General features: G+C 38.4%; 1 protein-coding gene across 1 annotated transcript in view; it reads right to left on the reverse strand.

Annotated features, from left to right (window-relative positions):
• RXFP2 (relaxin family peptide receptor 2) overlaps positions 1-15627 on the reverse strand; it is a 191287-nt gene that overhangs the window by 47409 nt on the left and 128251 nt on the right. Inside the window, exons 3-5 of the mRNA XM_020997197.1 lie at positions 13517-13594; positions 6743-6848; positions 5562-5633 (exon numbers count right to left, since the gene is read on the reverse strand). Of these exons, the coding sequence (XP_020852856.1) occupies positions 5562-5633; positions 6743-6848; positions 13517-13594 (256 nt within the window). The remainder of the gene's footprint in view (positions 1-5561; positions 5634-6742; positions 6849-13516; positions 13595-15627) is intronic.

The following is a 15627-nucleotide window of genomic DNA, read 5'->3' on the forward strand; positions in this document are numbered from 1 at the left end:
CTGAATTAACCAGATTGCTCCCACATTTTTCATTTCAGTTGGTTACGAGTCAGCCAGGTCATAGAGGGCATGGGCTCTGTCTTATTTATCTTCATTTCTCCCACAGTCCCTAGCACAGTACACTGTACACAATACAATTACGCCCTACTAATAAATAAATGTTTGTTTTGAATCAAGTTGACTTATCAATCACCTCATCCCAAGAAGGGGTAGCATTGAAACTACCTACCTCATTAGTGGAATAGAAAAGGACTCAGACTGGGAGTTCTCACTTTTAATTTAATTCTGTAATAGCCCCTTCTTCCTTTCCAAGAGAAGAGTTTAATTTGGGTATAAGAAAATGTGAACACAGAAAACTGGCAAATAGCTGCAAATAGGCAGCCAGACAGCATAGTGGACAGAGTTACAGACCTCAGGAAGATCTGAGTTCAAATCCAGTCTCAGACATTTACTAGCTGTGTGATCCTGAGCAAGTCCCTTGACCTCTGTTTGCCTCAGTTTCCTGGACTGCAAAAGGGATAATAATATCACCTACCTTGCAAGGTTGCTGTGAGTCTCAAATGAAATAGTATTGTAAAAACCCTGAACACAGTGCTTGGCACATAGTAGGTGCTATGTCAATGCTTATTCTCTTTTCCTAGTGGACTCTTTTAAATCACAAGGAAGCAACAAGGCCATTTATTACACTGTGTATTGAAAGATTTACTAAATATAACTCCCTGGTTCATGAATTCCTGCTGTTTCAGCTGTCGGGACTTTTTCAAGCAGAAACACCAGGAATTTATGTACCTGAAACTAAAGAAAATAAAATGCTTTAATGAAATGCATGTTCATGGGCTGGCTATTTTTTTTTTTAATGACAACATTTGGTATTCGGAAGCTGGCTCCAAACTGCTTCAAATACATTTTCTTGTCAGCGGTCACATATAACAAGAACCTAGTGTATCATGCTGGAGTTTTTTAATTTACATAAAGGTCTGTGTTACATGGAAGAAGAGGGCTGCTGGTTGGTTTCCATGGCAGCAGTGCTAAAGTATTATAGTCAGTCCCACAAATTTTCTCCCTCTGAAAGGTCATCAGGAAGAAAGTGCCATTTTTGTTAGAAGGTTCAATAAGACTTACCATTTTTAAAGATGATCCTAATAAATGGCTTGGCAGGGACTCATCAGTTGGGCTCTAAATACATTCATTTGTCATTTAAAAACCTCACCTTGGTTTAATTATTTTTCAGATTTAAAGAAAGGAGCCCCAAAAGGACCTCTTCTTCATTGTACATTTTTTCAAAAACATTGCATATGGAAACAACGCTAAAGAAATCCTCAATGATCTAACATCACATAGCTCTACCTACCTCAGAAATTCAGAGCAACTTTTATGTGTGTTTTTGAGTATAGCTCAAAAAACTGCAATGGCTCCCCATTGTCTGTGAAGTCAAATTTAGATTTCTTAGCCTGGCATTCAAGGCCTCCCACAGCCTGACACCAACTTAGGTAAGGCAGTGGATGGAGCTATTGACCTGGAGTCAGGAAGGCCTGTGTTCAAATCCAGCTGCAGACATTTACTAGCTATACATTTTATGTCTAGGGCAAGTGACACAAAGCACACCCTTAGCTGGGGAGGGGCATGGGGCATTGATAACATGGTGGGAGCACAAAGACCCTTGGGTACTGGTACAAGGCCACTATTTGAGGGGTCCCTGCAATGTATCTGTGTGTATATGTGTCAGGGTAGTTTTTGGAGAGGAGCTCCTCTTATCTGGTGCTCTGGGTTTTATTTTTCACTAATTATTCTTTATAAACCAGTGTTAAGCTCTGTTGTTTCAACAAGGCTGAGATGTCATTTAAATCTGATGCCTTAAAAGTTCCAGTTTTCCTTAACTTAGTTTCAGCTTCTTGTTGTTACTGAGTCATTTTTCGGCCATGGCTGACTCTTTGTGATCCTATTTTGGGGTTTTCTTGGCAAGGATACTAAAGTAGTTTGCCATTTCCTTCTTCAGTTCATTGTAGATGGGTTAACTGAGGTAGGCAGGGTTTAGTGACTTGCGCAGGGACAGCTAGTGTCTGATGCTGGATTTGAACTCATGTTCTAACTAGCACAGTGCCTGGTATAGAATAAGTGCTCAACAAATGTTTGTTGCTACTGCTACTGGTGATTGCTTAATCTCATGTCTCATGAGGATATAAAAGCATCAAGGGCTCTATTGTTCTCAATTTGGTAGTTGAAAGAGCCATCCATAAAAGCCTTTGATCAACTACTCCAAATAGGTTATTTAAATTGGGGCCTAGAAAACCCAATTTTGGAATATGGGAAATTCTTATGTTGATACCCAAGGGGTATTTCAGAAATTCACTTCAAATACAATAATGAAAATAAAGTGTGAGTGAATATTTGTCTTGGGAGAAAGGGTCCAACCTAGTTTCTAACTTTGATTCTCAAATTCCTGCTTCTCATACTTTGGTAGAAATGGATATCTAATCCCGGAACCTGATGTAATGTCACAGTGTAAATTCAGTGGACAAATGGCCCAATTTTGTGGAAAAAATGCTTCTATATGAATATGAACTAAAAGGAAATGAAATGTTTTGCTTGGAGACTCAGGGGCACAAGGATTTGAAAGGTTATCAATATGCAAGAGGGATTAGATTTATTCTGTTTGGACCCAGAAAGTAGAACTAGGAGATACAGGTGATAGTCACAAAGAGGCAAATTTGGGCTTGATGTAGGACAAAAAAACCCAACAACCAACTTCCTTACTGTGTGAACTGTCTCCAGATGGAATCGGCTGCATTAGGAGGTAGCGGGTTTTCCCTTCCGTAGTTGTTATTCAGATGTGTCTGAGTCTACATGACCCCATGGACAAATACATGGGGTTTTCTTGGCAAAGATACTAGAGTGCTTTGACATTTCTTTCTCCAATGTATTCCCATTTTACAGATGAGAAACTGAGGCAAATAGGGGTTAATTAAGTGCTTGCCCAGGACACACAGCTAGTAAGTGAGGTCACATTTGGACTCAGATCTTCCTGTCCCCAGGCCTGGTGCTGTATCCACTGAACCACCTAGCTACCCTATCATCAAAGAATGGGTGATCACTTGTTGGGTGTATTGTAGAGAAGATTCTTTTGGGAGTAATAGTTGAATTAAATGATCATTGAACTCTCTTCCAACTCTCAAATTCTCATTCTGAAATAAGATTCAGAAGACCAAATTTTCAGACCTCCTGACTTTCAGCACTGGACTCACTGTTCTTTGAGGTCTTTTCTAGGTCTAAAGCTCAACTTTAGGTGGTGAATTTGACCCTTTTGTAGTGTTTCCTCTGGTAAAATAAAGTATGCCATAAAACATTTATTGGAGCCCTGATCAGCAAACTCCCATAATTCAGATCAGCATGCTGCATCATCCTTGGGGGCCTGATACACTCTCTGTTTTCAGGGACTGGACAAATACTCCACAGAGGAGCAAGTGTTCTAACAGTCAAGCAATGACTCCAATGGGTCAGAAAAGCACCCAGAAAAATTCTAACCTCAGCTCATCTGCCTTCTCCCACCTCTATTCAAGGGCATGAGTTAACCCCTTATATCTGGAATATACTCTCCTACTCAACTCTGGTTGTGGAAGTCTATCTCTTCAGCTCAAAGTCACTTTTCCAGAGGTCCCCAGAGGAAAGTGATCTCTCCTCAGAGCTTTCTAGAGCACTTTGTTTTGCCCATATTATAGCCCATCTTGTTATCATGTTTATGGATTTGTCATATACTGCTCATTAAATTTTAGGTTTACTGAGATCAGAGACTTCATAGCTTTGTATCCCCCACATCCAACACCGTGGTTTGTACTTAGAAGTTGCTTAAAAAACATTTGTTGAATTGAATTACCCCTGACTTAAATCCTCTACTTTTTCATATTCCTTCAATACAAGAAATGAGATTGTAGAAGTGATTTCTGAATGGGATGAGACGTGATGGACTAGGCGACCTCTAAGGTTCCTTCCAATTCTAAATTTGTAGAATTCCAGTGGAAACAACCCTTTTCTGATAGTTGAAAGACCTAGGTTTTAATTCCAAGTCTTAATCACTAGCTGTGTGAAAATTATTGTATTTAGGCATCAGTTTCTTCATCTGTAAAAATGAGGGGATTGAAAAAGATGACATTTAATGTCTTTTCCAAGATTATTTTTAAATTTTTGTTTTTATAAATTTCATTTATTTGCAGTATAGTTAGATGTGGGCCTTATTTTCATCATCTTCCATTGAAACAGCTTTCTAATTGGTCTCCTTGTCTCCAATCTCTCCCCTTTCCAGTATATCTTCCACATAGCTACCAAATTAATACTACTAAAACAGATCTAACTATGCCAACTTCCTACTTGTAGTCTTAAATGGCTGCCTATTGCTGCTAGGATAAAATAAAAACTCTTGAGCATATTAAAACCCTTCTCATATTATTTTCCTTCATGTACTTTCTAGTCTAACCAAAATAGCTTATTAGCTTGTCTTCATATATGACATTGGCAGCTAGGTGGCACAGTGGATAGAGTGTGGTGCCTGAAGTCAGGAAGACTCATCTTCATGAAATCAAATCTGATCTCAGACACTTACTAGCTCTGTGACCCAGGGCAAATCACTTAACCCTGTTTGCCTCAATTTCCTCATCTGTAAAATGAGGTGGAAAAGGAAATGGCACCAGTATCTTTGCCAAGAAAACCCCAAATGGGGTCATGAAGAGTTGGACACAACTGACATGACTGAACAACAACAATGAACATATATGACACTGCATCTCCTCCCCACTCTGTGCCATGGCAGAAGAGGTCCCTCGTGTCTGGAATGCACCTCCTCTTCCTTCTCCTCCTCCTCCTCCTCCTCCTCCTCCTCCTCCTCCTCTCTGCCTTGCAGAATCCTTAGTTTTGTTCAGAGTACAGCTCTGAGGGCACCTTCTATATGGGGTCTTTCCTGATGTACCTAATTATGAGCATTCTCTACCACCAGAAATTAATTTGCATTTCTTTAAGGCTCTGTAAAATCATGGGGTTGGAGTATGTGGCCTCTGACGTCCTTTCTAGATCTAAATCTATGGTATGAAAATGTAGATTTTACACCATTAATAGCTCTAAGTAGTGTTGTTCATAAAATGCACTTGTACAGAATTGTGCATATTAAAAAGTGAACTTGTATCATTTGGAATCTTTCTTTTTCATTTCAAATTAAAAGTTGAACTATTTAGTTTTGTTATGTAGATGGACACAGATGTATTAAGTAGTCTAGATTATTTGGCAATGGATGTTCTCAGAAGATGAATTTTTTTAACTCATGTATAAATTAACTACACATAATACTTAAACAAATCAGTTCAATAATTTTAAATTATTTAATGGTAAGAAAACAGAAATAGACATTTTAATAGACTATACTCAAAATTAAAAATGAGAGAAGTTTGAAAAATTATGAGTAAAGAAAGAAGCTCTCAATGAAAACATTTCAATTCAATCTTGCTTTCATAATGACTATTTTAACCAGTGTAATTACAGGATTTTTCTATTAACTTATTATATTTATACATACTTACATCTTCTTCACTTCTGTGTATTTGATGAAAACTTTGTCTGGAAGAATGTGTATTTTATTTTTCTTAAGAGACCTAAAACAATATGGTAAATAATTCAGGTTTGTTTGAGTTAAGTTCGATTCAACAAACATTTATTAAACAGCTACTATAGCCAGATACCATGCTAGGCCACTGAGATAAAAAGACAAAAATAAAACTGTCCCTGTCATCAAGGAATGTACATTATTCTAATGGCGTACTATACAAAGTATAGACAAAGCTGTTTCAAGAGGAGGAGAGGACTCTCAAAAGAAATGTGTGGGAGGTAATACCTAACTTGTGTACTGAAATAAAACAGGATTTCTAAGAGGTGGAGGTGAGGCAGGAGTGCTTTCCAGGCCTGAGGGACCATGAAAAAGCTCAGTGGTCCTCCTCTGTAATCATTTCTCTTTTTAGGGGTTTGGGACTCAATCCAGAACTTCTTGACTGATATTGCTAGAAACAGCACCAACTTTTGAGAAGAGAAAGCTCAGGTTTTGTGATCTCAAAAATGCATTTGATAACTTGATTCTCAGTGTCATTTTTAAAGAATCACTAAAAAGCAAATAACAGAAGAAACCAACTGCTTTTCAATATGAGTGAAAGGCACCAGATGTGCCAAGTCTATGCATCTGAAGGTTAGCAATTGGATTCAATGAACTGAAACATAAATTTAGACAATGTTTGGTCATTTTCCTTTTCTTACGTGGGTAATTTGTCTAAACCACAATATCTCCATCTCCAAACCTTGCACAGATTTTTTTTTTTAATCAGGCAATCCACATGGCCCTGCTACCTGTTTGGAATCTTACATGAAATTCCCTCATTCACAATAAGCATCAGAATGAATGGTTGATTTCCAAAGAGCAAATAATGTTCCCCTCTCTTTTTTCCCATCACACTGCCCCAGGGCCAGTCCTGACATACTTGCACAATCATTGGGATCAGACCATAATTAGAAAAGAAATTTGAACATCTAACCACAGCCTAAAGGAGAATCTAGCGATTTAACCAATAGCATTCCAAAAAGTATTTCTGAAGTTCTCAACTGGCAGCTTGGAGTTTTCTATAATTTGCTAACATACACAGACACTGAGAGCTCTCTTTGGTCCCATGTTACTTTAGTGAAAACCATATTTATCCCAGTGTCCAGTTCTACTTACAATAATGTTACATTGCTGGAAACCAGTGGTACAGATTTTAAATTCACATTTATACATTCTAGTTCAGTCTCTTTGCAGGCACAACTTTGTGGATATTGCTGTAAATCTAGGGCAGGATAAACATAAAGAAAGAAAAAGTCACTCTAACTAGGAAAAAAACTAGTTTACCATAATATTATGCATTCTACTTGTATTGAAATTTTTTTAAAAAAAATTTTGAACTTAAGAAATAAAACAAGAATTTCCATAACATAGTAGAATAGAAAAAAGATGATTGTACATGAAACTGCAAATCTATTATGCACAACTTTGTATTCCTTTTAAATATATAATAGTTATCATGTAACTTTTTTCTTTTTTTCTTTCTTCCCCCACCTTAAAGATGGATATCATTAGACACAAATATGTATGTGTGTGTTTACACACACGTGTATACATATGTGTGTGTTTACACACACGTATATACATGTGTGTGTGTGTGTGTGTGTGTGTGTGTGTATAAAACCATTCTACACATGCTTTTATTTGTCAGTTCTTTCTCTGGATACAAGTAGCATCTTCCTTCTCTTTTCTCTGAATATTTAACACCCACCCCCTTAGAATGTATGCTCCTTTCTAGCAGGGATTATTTCACTCAATGTATTTGGATCCCCAGTGACTAGCACAGTGCTGGGCACATAGTAGGTGCTTAATAAGTATTTTTTGATGAAAGGCATTTATTCAGAGGCATCCCAAAAGTAAACTAGGGTTATATGGTGAGTTCAGGGAAAGAAGGTGAATTTAATTGGTCAGAATTACATTGCTACCAAGAGGGAGATCCAGAATTGGGACATCGGTCTCCAGACTCTAAATGGAGAGTTCTAATGACTAATCTATATTATACCTCAGAAATGTGTAAATAGATGGGATCATTTAATTCATCCCAACAAGCATTTATTTATGGAATGTCTACTATGTGACCTATGTCTGCTGTGTGGCCCTATATTTACAGCCTTGCAGCTTCTTAGCTGCTGAATCACCAGAATGTTTCCATTTAATGGGGCATCTTTACGAAGTATTTTTCCTAGTTTTTAATATTAATATCAATAATAATGATAATGATGATGATGATGAGAGCTAACATTGATGTAGCACTTATTATATGTCAGGTACTGTGCTAAGCACTTTATAATAATTAATCTAATTTGATCCTCAACCTGAGAACTAGGTGCTATTATTATCCCCATTTTACAGATGAGAAAACTGAGGCAAACAGAGGTTAACTGACTTGCCCAGGCTCGTAAGTGTCTGAAGTCAGATTTGAACTCAGGTCTTCCTCACTCTGAGCTCAGTGTGCTATCCACTACAATCATTTAGCTTAGATGACAATTCTGGCTCTTTTTGAAACGAGGCCTGTGATTGCTCTCCCCTTTCACAGCTCTTGCTGCCTGCGCCCACTACTTCTGTTACATGAGTACCAGAATGCTCTGGTTACCCAGAACCTGACAAGTAGGGCCTTTGAGAAATTGAAATACCCACTTGGGAACTTTTCATTTGAAACAGGTGGAAAGCTGGCAGACAGCCTTCACTTCTCAGAAGACACAAAGATGTGTATCTAAAAGCGCCCCAGTCTGAACCTTCAAAGAAAAGGGGTGGGGTAAGGGGATAGCCTTTAAGACTAATATGGAAAGACTTTACACATGTTAATTATATCCAGTAAAATTCATCCGTCAACCTTACTCATTAAGATCTTTCTCGCTGACTTTCTAGCTAGCTAGACCCGATTTGGCTAGGTCTAAGGTATCCATCTGTCCCTCCCTGACTTAGCTAGATTCTGTGGGTTTGAGCCTCTTTTTTTGAATAAACTTGTGGGGTTTGTTGGCTTCTTCCTGCTCGGTTAAACCCAAATAGTGATCCCTGCCTGGCCTTCCTCGTTTCATTGCTGCCCTTGGTGTGAGCATCAGACTAATCTTTGTAGCATTGACTTTAGGGCTGGGGTAACAGAGTGTCAAGGCAAACCATATTCTGAGATGGAAGATTTTTTTCTTTGTCTTATGCCCTTGGTGATGCTGAGCCCATTTTACAAAACCAAGATTCTGTGGTTCATAGGAAAACTCTGCAAGGCATCTAGCTTCCCTCCCTGCCTCCTGCCTATTTGTAATGAGATGGAAAGTCTCAGACAAATACTTCTTAGGTATTTGCTGGGGCCAGATATCTTCAAAATCTGATTCCTATTGTTACCTGACCAGGGCACACCACATCTTTGTCTCATCCACATTACCCAGAGGGAGAAGAGCAGCAGTTTCCCTATACAGGGACCTCTGTTTGTCTAGATACAGGGGTGGGGAAGCTGAGGTTTTGAGGCCGCATGTGGCCCTTTAGTCCTCAAGTGTGGCCCTTTGAATGAATCAGTTTGGATTCAGTCAAAGGACTTCACTTGAGAACCTAGAAGGCAGTATGTGGCTTTGAGACCATAGGTTCCCCACCCCTGGGACTCTAGAACGTGTATAAAGAGCACCACCCCTTGAGTCTGGATCCCCTGGAAGGAAACCCTAGGGCGCTATACTAACTCACATACACCCACAATATCAAGTGTTGGAATAGAAACCCAAGACTGAGAGCAGAGGAGGTTCCCTGCCTCCCTAACCTCATCTTATTCCACTGTATAAATAGATAACCTAAGTAGTGCTACTGGCTTACTTTGACTTGTTCAGTGAAAAATATTTAATCTCTAGGTCACCAGCATTAGTAAATATTCAGGGGCTACCTTACCTTAGCTTACCTTCAACTTACTGTCAGTAGAAAGTGACTGGAAACAGCTGGTTCAAGGCTGACAGCTAAACTACTACCACCTGGTATCAATCTGATTTATTAAGCTCCTACTCTGAATCAGTTCTGAGAGGGATAGTGGATACAGAACTGACAATAATACCAGGAAGATCTGGGTTCAAGTCTTTCTTCTGACATCTGAGTGTGTGTGACTAGGTAAGTTACTTACTTCTTATTGCTCTAGGCAAGTATAAGCCTATAAATTATAAAGAAGGTGCCAGCCTGTGTTGGTAGAACCTGTTTCCTCACCACAGAATTCCCTATAGCATCAGTTCTCAGACTACAATCTGAGTACTCCTGGTGATTCCCAAGACTCTTTCAGGTCATGTGGTTAAAATTTTTTTTATAATAACACTGAGACCTTTTGACTTTTAAAATGGTAAATATCAATATCTATCTATAAATACATACATATATTCAATAAACAAAAGCTCTTTGGAGGGTCCTCAATAATTTAAAGAGTGTAAAGGGGTCCTGAGACCAAAAAAGTTTGAGAACTATTGCCTCGAGCAGTTAAATCCCAGGTCCAGATCCTATCCCTATGTGGTAAGCACTGGGGATACAAAGACAAAAATAAAACAAATTTTATTAATTAAAAACCAATTTTATTAATAAAACCAATTTTATTAATAAAAACTAATTTTATTTGTTAAAATTTAAAAGAACAAATTCCCTGTCCTCAAGGAATTTACATTCTATATAGGGTGTATAAATTGTTTTGTAAACCTTAAAGCCCTAAATAACTGCTAGGTGTTACTATTAACAACTCACATTTGTCCTGTGCTTTGGGTTTTCCCCTAGCAGATCTCCTATAATAAGCCAGTGTATGTATCTCTGAGCCATATGTCCAGTTCTGGGCTTGACCCTTGCTCCTGAAATGCTCTTGGCCTTTTGTGGTTGTATTACCCAAGTTACTCAAACTAACCACTTATTCAAGGGAAAAATAGGGTGAGGGTGGTAAGAGATTCAGAGGGAGATGACCCTAGAATCATATGAGAAAGATCCATTTGGAAATCTATATCTATATATAATTGAAGCTATATGTATACACACATCTCTATATGTCTGTGTCTATATAATATATACATTGCATGTGTATGTTTGTTATGTATTAATTTCTAAACTGCTTTTTCTTGTATGATTATATATATGTATATCTAAAACCTGTGCTCCTGACTGGGAATAGGTTTCAAGATCCCTGCAGCCAGGGCCTCTGACCTGGATGTAGAAGTCGGTTGGGTGACTCAGGCTAAAGGTTCTGATGCCAAGGACAAGCCACCAGCTTATGTCCAGAGTCAGGTTGCCCCTGGGGACCTAGACATACCAGAAGAAGGGTGGAATGGAGGTAGGGGAATGCAGGTTTTTCCTTCTGGACACAGCTATGGAAGTCTCTTTTTCAGATGAGGAGAAATGTTCATATTCAAAGACAAAGCCCTTTAAAGCTTGGAGGTTTCAAACTCAAGGGACAAGACTCACTGAGCAGCTTTGAGCTGTCTTGGATAAAGGTCTCATTCATTAGGGGGAACATTAGCAAAGCAGCAACTTTCTTAGGCCTAATCTGCTAGACCTAGGCTCACCTAGCTGAGAGTAAATCAGATAACCGCTAAAATTGTCACTTGCCTAAACCTTGTTTGGATAGGGATTAGACTAACTGGACTCTAAGGTCTCTTACGGCTCTGAGATTATGTGATCCTAACAATAAATATGAGTGTCCTGTCTTCTGGCATTTAGGAAGATTTAGCTTTACTGACTGTGTATTTTGCCTAGTTCTGGGCCATCAACAGGACCTGTGCTGGCATGCTCATCTCTCCTTATGTCTTTGTGGTGTCTTAGGTCAATGTATGACATCCCTTCGATTAGACTATAAGCTCATGTGTTTCTCCTTTGGCACACAATATTGGATAGAAGGATTGTGCCACTAGTAGGCAGTTTAAAGTGCCTGCAGAAACAGATGCTTTCTAAATGTTTGTTAAGTGACAAATTGGCCAGACATGGTGGGCATACAGTGTAATCACTGCAGGCAGGGGGGCTGAGGCTAGTGAAAGCTTGAGCTAAGAGCTTTTGAGGTGCAAGACCCTAAATCAATAAGGTGTCCTTACTAAGTTCAGCACCAGTGTGGGAGTGGGGGACCACCAGACTGCTGTCTAAGGAGGAGGGGAGCAGCCCAGATTGGAAATGGAGTAGGTCAAAGATTCCCTGCTAGTCAATTCTGAGACAAAGAAAAATGAGCCTTGAAAAAAGTAAAAGAAAGAAAAAGAAGAGTGACTGATGGATGAACTTCCAGAGTCAAAAGCTCTTTGATTTCATATTTCTGGGCATAACAAATGGTCTCCTAGACCCAATAACCATATGAAGGCTACAAACTGATTCTGTCTCTCTGGCAATAAAATTTTGTATATTGTCAGTGAATCCAAATCATGGTATCCCTAGTAGTGGGCACTACCTTATGTTTCAGGAAGACTTGGGTTAGAATTGGCCTGTAGAAGCATACAAGCTGTGTGACTTTGAGTAAGTAACAATTTCTCTAAACCTTGGTTTCTTCATCTATAAAATAGGGATAATAATGGACCCAATCTTAGAGGGCTGTTGTGAGGATCAAAGAAGAGAATGTATGTAGGGCTTTTTATAAATAGAAAAACATTATGTCAACATGAGTTCTTGTTAGCAAGAAAAACATTTCAAAGTATCTTTCAAAATCTCACTTTGCTTTCAGTGCCATGTCAAATGTTATACACTGAAGAGTTTAAAGATAAGTCTCTGGATAAGTAAATACGACCATATTAAATTCAATAAGCATTTAAATGCCTTCTATGTGCTAGATGCTATGCTAGGTCATGTGGATGAAAAGACAAAAACATTATTGTTATTATTAGCCGTGAAGGAGGTTACACTCTATTGATATTCGATATTCATGGCTAATGAAGATTTGAACTTGACTAGATGTCATTATTGATTAAAATAGATGCTACTTTTCCCATTTTGCTTAAAATATGTCAAGTAATATAATTTTAATTGAATAAGCATTCTTTTAGGTGTTAGCAACGTTTCATTTAAAAAAAAAGGGTTCTGTTTGGGGGAAAGATCACAGTGACAGAAGTAATTATCTTAACTCCTTACCCTACAGCATGGTGGATAAGCATGTGACACTGCCATGCTTTTTACCTCCTTCCCTCCTTCCCTCCTTCCCTCCTTCCCTCCTTCCACCCTTTCCACCCTTTCCACCCTTTCCACCCTTCTCTCCCTTCTCTCCCTTCCCACCCTTCCCACCCTTTCTTCTTTTTCCTTTCCTTAATGAGTATTAGAGTTGAATAGACCAGATTACACCACGTCAGCTTCAAACTTTAAGAATACCCTTTAACAGTCCCCTACCAACTGGAATGAGAGCATCAGGAGCTGAGTCCTGGAGGATCACCCTGTGTGATCTAGCCCAGGAATGTGAGATACAAATAAAGGAGTACATTCTTCTATCAGCTATGCCACACAGAAGTGAACTAGATGGTGGCACTTTGAGTCCACTCTTCTTGGGGACCAAGGAGTAGGTGCACAGAGGGGAAAGTGTGCTCTCCTGGTCTGGGTTCAGGATCTGCTATTCTTTCTCAGTAAATAACCTTTTGTAAAATTAAAAATACAGGCACACATTAAAGAAGTTCTCAATGTTTCTATAAAGAATGATATCTGTATTCCCTGGAGTGTTTAGTTAATACCCTACTTTTTCTTCCTGAGAGCCTGTTAATACACAAAAAAACCCGCAGTGGGATGACACATTCATCTTTTTCTCTTTTTCCTGTCTTGTGAGGAAAAAAAAAAAGAATGTGTTGATTTATGAAAACCTCACCCCCTCCCCGCCCCCAGGCAAATCCATATGTGGGGAAAAAACCAACCAAGCTCTAAAATCCCAATCACCCCACAAATCATCATCTTGGTTATAATGTCACATCTCTGAACCTTTTAACCCATTCCACTTACAGCATTCCTGTGATAATTCCATACTATTAGGATTTCCATGAACTGTGTCAAAGATACTGGCCCATCCACTATTGTCTCCTATAAAAGAGTAATGAACCCTTGTATCAATTTTCTAGTAGAACTGATATCCAATTATAAAACAGAAATAAGTATGAAAATTACATTAAAACTGGTAATGAAGTGAGTTAAATGATTTTTAAAAATAAAATTCTTTTAATTAAAGTATACAATCAGGTAAAGAGGACCTAGGAGTTAGAAAAACATTAAGTGGGCTAATTGTTACTATCTATATTTCAAAACTATGCAGACATGTCCTACAAGTCACTTAATCTTTGTTTGCCTCAGTTTCTTCAACTGCAATGTTGTTGTTAAGTTGTTACAGCCATTTCTGACTCTTCATGACCCTATTTGGGCTTTTCTTGGCAAGGATACTGGAGTGGTTTGCCATTTCCTTCTTTATCTCATTTTACAGATGAGGAAACTGAGGTAAATAAGGTTAAGTGACTTGCCAGTCACCCAGCTAGTAAGTATCTGAGGTCAAATTTGAACTTGGGATGATGAGTTTTCCTCCAGGCCTGGCACTCTGTCCACTGCGCCACCCAGCTTGCCCCGTTTGCCTGGTTTCTTTAACTGCAAAGGGAGTATCATAACAACACTTTTCCCACAGGGTTGTTGTGAGGATCAAGGGAGATAACTGTAAAGTGTTTAGCATACACCTGGCACATAGTAGGTGATCTACAAATGCTAATTATCTTCCCCTTTCCCTGGAGTCCAATGGGCCTGGTAAAGGACAGTAAGCATATCTATTGTCCAAAGGCTGACACAGCTATGTTCTAGACGGTCTAATCCCCAAAGCTGAGGCCTAGTGGCTTTTTTTGTGATTCGTTTTAGCCAAAGCAACTCAAGAAGACTTGTTTACTAAGGCGTAGCAGAGTTATGATTTGTGTCAGTAGAAGAAATGTCTTTATGGATACAAACATATATTCTCAAGGTAGTACAATATATGCAAACCTGTCAATGTATATCATATGTAGCAATCATAGATAATCATAGGTAGCCATTTGCAACATGTCCTTCATTACCAATTCTTGACAGCAAATAATCCTAATGTTCAATCTTAAACTTGAGAGCTGCTTTCTTCCCCCCCCCCCCGCCCTGACCTCATTAAATTATAGTCTAGGAAAGCAAGAACTTTCACATGAAACTGAAAATACAGCTGGAAATGCCCAAACTGTATGTTTCAGCTTCCTGTAACTCAGTTTTATCAGACATATGTTTTCCCCCAGTAATACCTATGAGAACAGCCAATAAAAATTTATAAAGTTGACATTTTATAAATTAAACAACAAAGCTGATCTAAAATTAATTAATTTTCTGAACTAATTGGTGGTAAAAATTCCATGCCTAATATGTCAGGACACTGTGGATAGAATGAATGAATAGCTAGCATTTGAATAAATAAATTACTTACAATTTAAAAAGCATTTATTAAGTGCTTACTATATGCCAAGTACTGTGTTAAGTGTAGGAATATAAATTAAAAAAGCAAGACATCCCCTTTTCTCAAGAAGCTTGCTTTCTAATAGGGAAAGATGACATACATAGTGGTGTGTTAGCCAATGTTAGGATAACAACCCATATGTAATGTCCTTGAACATCACTTCTTAGTATAATACATTTGCTGTTGTTATTGATTAGTCATGTCTATCTTTTCTTGACCTCATCTGAGGTTTGATACTGGAGTGGTTTGCCATTTCCTTCTCCAGCTCATTTTACAGATGAGGAAACTGAGCAAACAGGGTTAACAGTGACTTGCCCACGGTCACAAAGCTAGTAAGTATCTGAGGCCAGATTTGAATTTGGGTCTTCCTCAGGGCTGGCACTATCTACTGCACCACCTAGCTGCCTAATCATAATAATAGATATTTTAAAATAAAAAAAACAATATTTCACAATACATATACATATGTAATACATATAAAATGTATAAAATGTATACATAATTATACCCCTACTTCCTGCAAGCTGGATACATAAAGACAGTTTTTCATAATCAATCAATTAAGGGGTTACTGTTTTAAAATACAGTGCTCATTTTACAAAGAGATTCC

This window comes from Phascolarctos cinereus, unplaced genomic scaffold, assembly GCF_003287225.1.
Source record: "Phascolarctos cinereus isolate Bilbo 61053 unplaced genomic scaffold, phaCin_HiC Scaffold_726;HRSCAF=1367, whole genome shotgun sequence".
NCBI classification, from domain to species: Eukaryota; Metazoa; Chordata; class Mammalia; order Diprotodontia; family Phascolarctidae; genus Phascolarctos; species Phascolarctos cinereus.